A 10,203-nucleotide genomic window follows, 5' to 3' on the forward strand; every position below is an offset into this window, starting at 1 on the left:
GCAGTCCAACTCATCCCAAACAATCTCAATTTGGTTGAGGTCAGGTGATTGTGGAGGCCAGGTCATCTGATGCAGCACTCCATCACTCTCCTTCTTGATCTAATAGCCCTTACTAGCCTGGAGGTGTGTTGGGTCATTGCCTTGTTGAAAAACAAATGATAGTCCTAGTAAGCATAGACCAGATAGTACAGTGCCTAGCGAAAGTATTTTTCATGTTTTGTTGTTTTATAACCTGGAATTAAAATAGATTTTAAGGGGGTTTATATCGTTTGATTTACACATGCCTACCGCTTTGAAGATGCTAAATATTTTTTTAGTGTGAATTTAACAAGAAATAATACAAAAAACAGAAAACTTGAGCGTACATACAGTGGGGAGAACAAGTATTTGATACACTGCCGATTTTGCAGGTTTTCCTACTTACAAAGCATGTAGAGGTCTGTTATTTTTTATCATAGGTACACTTCAACTGTGAGAGACGGAATCTAAAACAAAAATCCAGAAAATCACATTGTATGATTTTTAAGTAATTAATTTGCATTTTATTGCATGACATAAGTATTTGATACATCAGAAAAGCAGAACTTAATATTTGGTACAGAAACCTTTGTTTGCAATTACAGAGAGCATACGTTTCCTGTAGTTCTTGACCAGGTTTGCACACACTGCAGCAGGGATTTTGGCCCACTCCTCCATACAGACCTTCTCCAGATCCTTCAGGTTTCGGGGCTGTCGCTGGGCAATACGGACTTTCAGCTCCCTCCAAAGATTTTCTATTGGGTTCAGGTCTGGAGACTGGCCAGGCCACTCCAGGACCTTGAGATGCTTCTTACGGAGCCACTCCTTCGTTGCCCTGGCTGTGTGTTTCGGGTCGTTGTCATGCTGGAAGACCCAGCCACGACCCATCTTCAATGCTCTTACTGAGGGAAGGAGGTTGTTGGCCAAGATCTCGCGATACATGGCCCCATCCATCCTCCCCTCAATACGGTGCAGTCGTCCTGTCCCCTTTGCAGAAAAGCATCCCCAAATAATGATGTTTCCACCTCCATGCTTCACGGTTGGGATGGTGTTCTTGGGGTTGTACTCATCCTTCTTCTTCCTCCAAACACGGCGAGTGGAGTTTAAACCAAAAAGCTCTATTTTTTGTCTCATCAGACCACATGACCTTCTCCCATTCCTCCTCTGGATCATCCAGATGGTCATTGGCAAACTTCAGACGGGCCTGGACATGCGCTGGCTTGAGCAGGGGGACCTAGCGTGCGCTGCAGGATTTTAATCCATGACGGCGTAGTGTGTTACTAATTGTTTTCTTTGAGACTGTGGTCCCAGCTCTATTTCAGGTCATTGACCAGGTCCTGCCGTGTAGTTCTGGGCTGATCCCTCACCTTCCTCATGATCATTGATGCCCCACGAGGTGAGATCTTGCATGGAGCCCCAGACCGAGGGAGATTGACCGTCATCTTGAACTTCTTCAATTTTCTAATAATTGCGCCAACAGTTGTTGCCTTCTCACCAAGCTGCTTGCCTATTGTCCTGTAGCCCATCCCAGCCTTGTGCAGGTCTACAATTATATCCCTGATGTCCTTACACAGCTCTCTGGTCTTGGCCATTGTGGAGAGGTTGGAGTCTGTTTGATTGAGAGTGTGGACAGGTGTCTTTTATACATGTAACAAGTTCAAACAGGTTCAGTTAATACAGGTAATGAGTGGAGAACAGGAGGGCTTCTTAAAGATAAACTAACAGGTCTGTGAGAGCCGGAATTCTTACTGGTTGGTAGGTGATCAAATACTTATGTCATGCAATAAAATGCTAATTAATGACTTAAAAATCATACAATGTGATTTTCTGGATTTTTGATTCCGGAATCTTTAGATTCCGTCTCTCACAGTTGAAGTGTACCTATTATAAAAATAACAGACCTCTACATGCTTTGTAAGTAGGAAAACCTGCAAAATCGGCAGTGTATCAAATACTTGTTCTCCCCACTGTAACTATTCACTCTCGCCCAATGTAAATACTTTTTTAGAGACACCTTTTGCAGCAATTACAGCTGCAAGTCTCTTGGGATATGTCTCTATAAGCTTGGCACATCTAGCCACTGGGATTTTTGCCCATTCTTCAAGACAAAGCTGCTCCAGCTCCTTCAAGTTGGATGGGTTCCTGCTGGTATACAGCAATCATTAAGTCATACCATAGATTCTCAATTGGATTGAGGTCTGGGCTTTGACTAGGCCATTCGAAGACATTTAAATGTTTCCCCTTATACCACTCAAGTGTTGCTTTAGCAGGATGCTTAGGGTCATTTTCCTGCTGGAAGGTGAACCTCCGTCCCAGTCTCAAATATCTGGAAGACTCAAACAGGTTTCCCTCAAGAATATCCCTTTATTTAGCGCCAATATTTATTCCTTCAATTCTGACCAGTTTCCCAGTCCCTGACTATGAAAAACATCCCCACAGCATGATGCTGCCGCCACCATGCTTCACTGTGGGGATGGTGGTCTCGGGGTGATGAGAGGTGTTGGGTTTGTGCCAGACATAGCGTTTTCCTTGATGACTAAAAAGCTACATTTTAATCTTATCTGACCAGAGTACCTTCTTCCATATGTTTGGGGTACACCACACGTGTTTGCTTATTTAAGCAATGCTTTTTTTCTGGCCACTCTTCTGTAAAGCCCAGCTCTGTGGAGTGTACAGCTTAAAGTGGTCCTATGGACAGATACTCCAATCTCCGCTGTGGAGCATTGCAGCTCCTTCAAGGTTATTTTTGGTCTATTTGTTGCCTCTCTGATTAATGCCCTCCTTGCCTGGTCTGTGAGTTTTGATGGGAGGCCCTCTCTTGGCAGGTTTGTTGTGGTGCCATATTCTTTCAATTTTTTTATAATGGATTTAATGGTGCTCCGTGGGATGTTCAAAGTTTCAGATATTTTTTTATATCCCAACCCTGATCTGTACTTCTCCACAACTGTCCCTGACCTGTTTGGAGAGTTCCTTGGTCTTCATGGTGCCGCTTGCTTGGTGGTGCCCCTTGCTTAGTGGTGTTGCAGACTGTGGGGCATTTCAGAACATGTATATATATATATACTGAGATCATGTGACAGATCATGTGACACTTAGATTGCACACAGGTGGACATTATTTAATTAATTATGTGACTTCTGAAGGTAATTGGTTGCACCGGATCTCATTGAGAGGCTTCATAGCAAAGGGGGTGAATAAATATGCACGCACCTCTTTTCCCTATTTTTCCCTCTTTTCCTTTTTTTGTTCCCTCATTTTTTTCTTTTCACTTCACCAATTTGGACTATTTTGTGTATGTCCATTACATGAAATCCAAATACAAATCATTTTAAATTACAGGCTGTAATGCAACAAAATAGGAAAAACGCCAAGGGGGTGAATACTTTGCAAGGCACTGTATGGCGTATCGCTGCAGAATGCTGTAGTAGCCATGCTGGTTAAGTGTGCCTTGAATTCTAAATAAATCACAGACAGTGTCACCAGCAAAGCACCCCCACACCATCACACCTCCTCCTCCATGCTTCACGGTGGGAACCACACATGCGGAGATCATCCGTTCACCTACTCTGTCTCACAAAGACATGACGGTTGGAACCAACATTCTCAAATTTGGACTCATCAGACCAAAAGACAGATTTCCACCAGTCTAATGTCCATTGCTCATGTTTCTTGGCCCAAGCAAGTCTCTTCTTCTTATTGGTGATCTTTAGTGTTTTCTTTGCAGCATTTCAACCATGAAGGCCTGATTCACGTAGTCTCCTCTGAACAGTTGATGTTGAGATGTGTCTGTTACTTGAACTCTGTGAAGCATTTATTTGGGCTGCAATCTGAGGTGCAGTTAACCCTAATGAACTTGTGTTCTGCAGCAGAGGCAATTCTGGGTCTTCCTTTCCTGTGGGGGTCCTCATGAGAGCGAGTTTCATCATAGCACTTGATGATTTTTGCGACTGCACTGAAATGTTCCGGATTGACTGACCTTCATATCTCTTTGCTTATTTGAGCTGTTCTTGCCATAATATGGACTTGGTATTTGACCAAATAGGGCTATCCTCTGTATACCAACCCTACCTTGTCACAATAGAACTAATTGGCTCGAACGCATTAAGATGGAAATAAATTACACAAATTAACTTTTAACAAGGCACACCTGTTAATTAAAATGCATTCCAGGTGACTACCTCATGAAGCTGGTTGAGAGAATGCCAAGAGTGTGCAAAGCTGTCATCAAGGCAAATGGTGGCTACTCTGAAGAATGTCAAATATAAAATAGATTTTGATTGGTTTAACACATTTTTGGTTAGTACATGATTCTATATGTGTTATTTCATAGTTTTGATGTCTTCACTACTTTTCTACAATGTAGAACATTTTCAAAATAAAGAAAAACCCTTGAATGACTAGGTTTGTCCAAATGTTTGACTGGTGCTGTATATATCTAAGGTATTTTGGCTGCCTTTAGCACATCTGTCCAGAAAGAAAGTTATGCTGATGGGAATTTGAGCTGAAAGTACTTTGACTATCCAGGCTGTGTCACAACCCGGCCGTGATTGGGAGTACATTAGGGCGGCGCACAATTGGCTCAGCGTCGTCCGGGTTTGGCCAGTGTAGGCCGTCATTGTAAATAAGAATTTGTTCTTAACTGACTTGCCTCGTTATATAAAGGTTCAAATATTTTTTTTAAATTAGACTATACCAGGACAGGACATGCCTTCCTAACTGTCCAATAGAGGCTTGGTTGGGGAGGACAGGGAATGGTGAGATGGGCTTCCATACCCTGGGTGTTATGAGGCCAGCACTCCCTCTTCCAGACACAGTTCATTCTACTTGGGTGAATACAGTTTTGTTAAATTCCACTTTGGAAGGAAGTCAAAAAAGAGAGAGAAATAAAAGGAGAAACGTGAAGGAAGTGTATAAACTAGGTCATAGCTGTGAGGAATGAGGCAAAGTGGTGTGGGGAGTGTTTTCCTGTTGTGTGTGTGTGTGTGTGTGTGTGTGTGTGTGTGTGTGTGTGTGTGTGTGTGTGTGTGTGTGTGTGTGTGTGTGTGTGTGTGTGTGTGTGTGTGTGTGTGTGTGTGTGTGTGTGTGTTAGTGGACTGAGAAGACATAACAGGGGGTAGTAGTTAGAACAGTCCTCCCTCTCTGGTTCCCTGGGTCTTCAAGTTGGTGTGTGAGCTTTGTTACAAGCACCCTGGGTTGTCAACACACACACACACACACACACACACACACACACACACACACACACACACACACACACACACACACACACACACACACACACACACACACACACTTTGAATAACGCAGAGTCACAGTGAGTTTGACCGACCAAGCACCTCTGCCATCCCCATCTCCTTTAATGAGAAGTTATTTATGTGTGCACTCTCGCCCCTTTAATTGTATTATTTATGTGTACAGGGAGTGTTCTCTCTCCTTGGGTAGACTGATTGGGTCGGGAGGGGAGAGCTGAGAGCTGAGCCAAGAGTCACTCTGCTCTGCTGCAGTGAGTCATGACATGTGTCTAGAGAGGCTGTGTCACACCTGTCTGTCTCAAAGCACTGAGTACAGCCTTGTTTAACTAACTGGAGACCACTTAAAATACTGAGTGTTGGAGAGGGTTTAGTTCACTGTTGTTGAAGCTACTGACTGACACATCTTGCACACACACACGCAAGCACACACCTGGCTGGTCATCTATGAACGTTTGAAAATCTTGAAGAGCGATCTGGCCTTAATGGCCATGTACTCTTATGATCTCCAGAGGAGGACTGGCCACCCCTCAGAGCCTAGTTCCTCTCTATGTTTCTTCCTAGGTTCCTGCCTTTCTAGGGAGTTTTTCCTTGCTACCGTGCTTCTACATCTGCAATGCTTGCTGTTTGGGGTTTTAGGCTGGGTTTCTGTATAAGCACTTTGTGACATCGGCTGACGTAAAAAGGGCTTTATAAATACATTTGATTTGATTTTGACACAAGCACGCACGCACACACACATACACACACAGCTGTATACTGTGTATAATGTAGGCTTTTCAGTCTGTGCTGGCCATAACCACTTCTATTGAACAGGAAAAGTCTGTATTTACCATTTTTAGTTTAGCGCTTCAGTGGTGATCTGTGATGGAAGTTAAAGCACAGTCATCTCCCAGGACAAGCACTCAGTCTGTAAACTGCTTGTTGGCTTTCCTTTCAAATGTCATGTCTTTATTCCCTGACCTTTCCCTGCCTCTCCCGGCGTGATGGAGCGATTCATGTCTTATCTCATAGCACCAATTGAGGACGCTAGACGTGGGAAGGAACAGGTGTGACAGACGCTTTGATTCTGTATAGCCGCTTACCAGCGGAAGCATTTGAAAGCTTGCATTCTGTGTCGCCACCCCTTCCTTTTGAGGGGTGTTATGGCTGTTTCTGTGGATTAGTCACCGATTAGTGACATCACAATAGGAGTCAGGGTGATCAGAGTACTCCTGTGGTTTTTCGATGCAGCACGGTGTGGACTGTGTGTCATGATGCATCACCAAAGGATGCAGTCTGATATGGCAGAGGTTTCTCATGATTTTCTGTGAAGTGTCCATTGCCATGACAATGACAGTAACACCGATCTTACAACCCCCTTTATGCACTATAGATGAGATTGATGATTCGATCTCAACATCAATAACCCCCCATCTTTCTCTCTCTCCCTAGATGCTGAGGGTGGAGAGACGTCCCCACCCATGGGAGCCGGAGTGGATAGTAACAGCTGGCACTTCCGTTACGGTGCAGGCGGTCCCGGTGGGCCCCCCCAGCACCTGAAGCCTGGCGAGGTCCCCCCCGAAGCCTTCATCATCCCCGGATCCCCCGCAATCATCTCAATCCGCCAGCAGGGAGGAGAGGACGACAAGAGCGACTTCATCACTTTCGGAAAGAAGGAGGAGGCCAAGAAGAAGAAAAAGAAGAAGAAGGAGAAGAAGGATAAGAAGGATAAGGGGAAGGATGATGACGAGTAGCGGAGGAGGAGGAAGAGGAAGAGAAGGAAAGGGAGCTGTTAAAACAGAGGTACCAACCAAAGTCCAACTGGTAACAAAAATAAAAGTATTTGAGACAACAGGTGAAAAGAGAGATCCCCAGTTCAACTTCATCATCTCTGGCTCAGTAACACAGACAGGCAGACAAAGTCACACTGCCGTCCTCCGCTCGATACCCACCCCTGGAACAAAGATAATAGCCCAGGTCTTTCTAACTCTCTCTGGTAATAATTTGGCCTTACCAAGATTACTGTAGTTTAACGTCTCCTTCAAATCCCTGTCTTGGATAATTACTTAATAATCATGCCTTGATGAGAAAAAATGTATTGATACATTTTCCTCCATGCCCCCTGGTGCCTGCCTATCCACCCTGAGCCAAATAATACCCTCCCACTCCTCTCAGCAAGAGGACAAGAGCTACTGTCTCCCCTTGCCCTCTGCTATTCACCTTCTCTACCACGGATACGTTGGCACCTCGGTCATACCCTTTCCCACCATGTTGTATAATCTCTTTTCTTTGAGACGAAAAGAAAATCTGAGGATGAGAAGAAAACAGCTCTGTGCCAGCCTCGGAAAAAGAACAAAAAAAGCAAATGTCAAGAAGAACAAAAGAAAGTAAATGGAAGAGGACACAGACAGAGCTAAATGTTTCGAGCTGGACACTCACACTTGTAAATAGCACAGGAGAGAGTCGCTAAAGCTGAGGCTAACATGACACTGCTGCTGCAGCTTCCTATCGCGTTCTCTATCTGTCAGTGTTCCCTGAGACGGCAAGTAAAACATGGCTGTCAATGATACACACAGACACGTTGACACACACACGCTCACAAACATGGACACTGAGAACACCTGAGACCTGGAGAGAGGTACAAAATCTAGGAGCTGCCAACAAACAACAGCGAACAAATAACAATACGTTTAATACAGAACGCAAGCTTTTCCCCCAGCAGCACAGTCTCCTCAGCAGGACACACATGTACTTTAGATCTAGCCTCTCAGGATCGACACAGCCGCATCCCCTGCAATTACTCCTGGTTGGTCTGCTCAATACTCTATTTTGGGACAATGAGATCTCTCTCTCTCAAAGCAGCCAACAGCTCAATGTGATCCTCTGTCAAAGCAGCCAACAGCTCAATGAGATCCCTCTCTCTCAAAGCAGCCAACAGCTCAAGGTGATCCTCTGTCAAAGCAGCCAACAGCTCAATGAAATCCCTCTCTCTCAAAGCAGCCAACAGCTCAATGAGATCCCTCTCTCTCAAAGCAGCCAACAGCTCAATGAAATCCCTCTTTCTCAAAGCAGCCAACAGCTCAATGTGAAGAGAGAGAAAGAGGGAATGAGAGAAAGGAGGAACACTCTTCAGATTATCTTGAGAACGGAAGAGAGGAGTCCAGCTGAGTTGGCCTGTGATCCAGCTTGTTGAGCAGGGCTCAGTTGGAAACTTGTAGAATAGCAGGACTGTCTCTAGCTAAAGATGATCTCTCCCCTGCCACTCAGCAAAAGCCTGATGCTTTCTGCTCTGAATGTTTGGTAGCAACCATCCTTTACCTGATACCCAACCTGATCTCCATCCTCCCCACTCCCCTGACCTTTCCACCCTCAACCCCACCCTTACCCCAACCACAGACTGCTTCTTCACGTGATGATGATGATGATGACATTTGTGAATCTTTTTCTCTTTTTATTTGTTTTTGGAGAAGAGCCACGATTTCCTTCTCTGTTTTGTTAGCTTTAACTGATCTGCAGTGCTTCTTATTGTCCCCCCCCCCCCCCTGCCCTTCATCTCTCACTTTTTCTGGCCATAGACTCCCCCTCTAACCCCTGTTCATTCAGGGTGAACTGGGAAGGCCTACGCTGAACCTTGTGGTGTGCTGGGGTCAGTAATATGTTTGAGGCCTGTAGAACCCAGTTGGTGCCGGTGGTCCAGTATTCTGTTAGCCAATGTCAGATGCCTCTAAGTGCAAAACGGTTGACTGCTTTTAACTTGTGAATACTACGCTGTTCATTCCTGTTTGTGGTCACTGGCGAGAGGGGATGAGGTGGGATGGGGACAGGGATGGAGGTCTGGGACATGGTGCTGAGGGCTATCCCTGTCCTTCATGTTCCTGGGTAAACATATATGAAAACAGTAGGTCACCCATTGGCTTTTATGTACACGATAAATGTAGATTTAGACTTGCTTTTCATACATGGACTTTGCATTAATAAATGCGATGTGTAACCTAATTATTACATTATTAATGACTAAATACGAGCATCTAAGGATTGCTACCCCACAGCTCTATCCCACCAATCCTCTCTCAGGAGGTTTTGTGAAGGGGCGGAGACATGCTTCAGCCCTGCTTCTATTGGTTCCCCCTTGCCTGTAAGTTGTTGCCACACCCCCCCCCCCCCCAAGTTCTGCAGCTCAGTATGACTTCACTCCACTAAAGTGGCTGCTGCATGTAAGTCTCAAAGGAAACATAGTATATAGAGAAATATATATATATAGAAATAGATGGCTATGATTTTATTATTTTCTATTATCATTTTACTTCATGACTCGCAAAGGAGATATTTGTGTGTACCTTGTGCATATGACATCCTACGCACTCCACAGTGGTGTTATACGTGAACTAAACCTCTTAGATATTTGTAAATGCTATAGTGTGATGGCCTTGAATGCAACTCTGTTCATTTTGTTTTACCAAAATATCATTTTCGTTTTTGAGAACAAGCAAAGAAAAGGAAATAAAAAATAAAAAAATGATAATAATATGTTTTGTGTCCGGCTTTGACATGATGCTCTACCTAACACTAATATTGTAATTGAAATATGTATGATCCTGTGATGAGCTATATTTTCCCTTCCACCCCCTTTCAACAGATAAAAAAATAAAAAAATGACAGAAAAAAAAGTCCAATGTAAAAATGGTATATGTAGTGTATGCTTGTGTTTAGTGAGCGTTCACGCTGTCATTCATTATTTAGAGTACGGTGGTGACCAATGGTGGTGCTGTCCTGGCCTACTGGGCAGTACTGATCTGTTGTAAAACCTTTTTTTGTACACCTGCTCATCTACTATGACTGTAAAATTGTGAAATTGCATTTCTTTCCGTTTTTTTTAATTTGCCCTAAATGGATACAGTGGTAATGTGTTTTGTTTATAAATCACTAAATAAAGTTTTCTTTCATAAAAATGAGA

General features: G+C 44.0%; 1 protein-coding gene across 23 annotated transcripts in view; it reads left to right on the forward strand.

Moving 5' to 3' along the window:
• The window catches only part of LOC139581378 (protocadherin alpha-C2-like), a 208,163-nt gene extending 197,960 nt beyond the window's left edge, over window positions 1-10,203 (forward strand). For all 23 annotated transcript variants that reach the window (XM_071411058.1, XM_071411070.1, XM_071411056.1 and 20 more), the window contains one exon: window positions 6,702-10,203. In XM_071411058.1, coding sequence (XP_071267159.1) covers window positions 6,702-7,003 — 302 coding nt within the window. In that variant the 3' untranslated portion in view covers window positions 7,004-10,203. The remainder of the gene's footprint in view (window positions 1-6,701) is intronic.

Source organism: Salvelinus alpinus, chromosome 7, assembly GCF_045679555.1.
Source record: "Salvelinus alpinus chromosome 7, SLU_Salpinus.1, whole genome shotgun sequence".
Classification (NCBI taxonomy): Eukaryota; Metazoa; Chordata; class Actinopteri; order Salmoniformes; family Salmonidae; genus Salvelinus; species Salvelinus alpinus.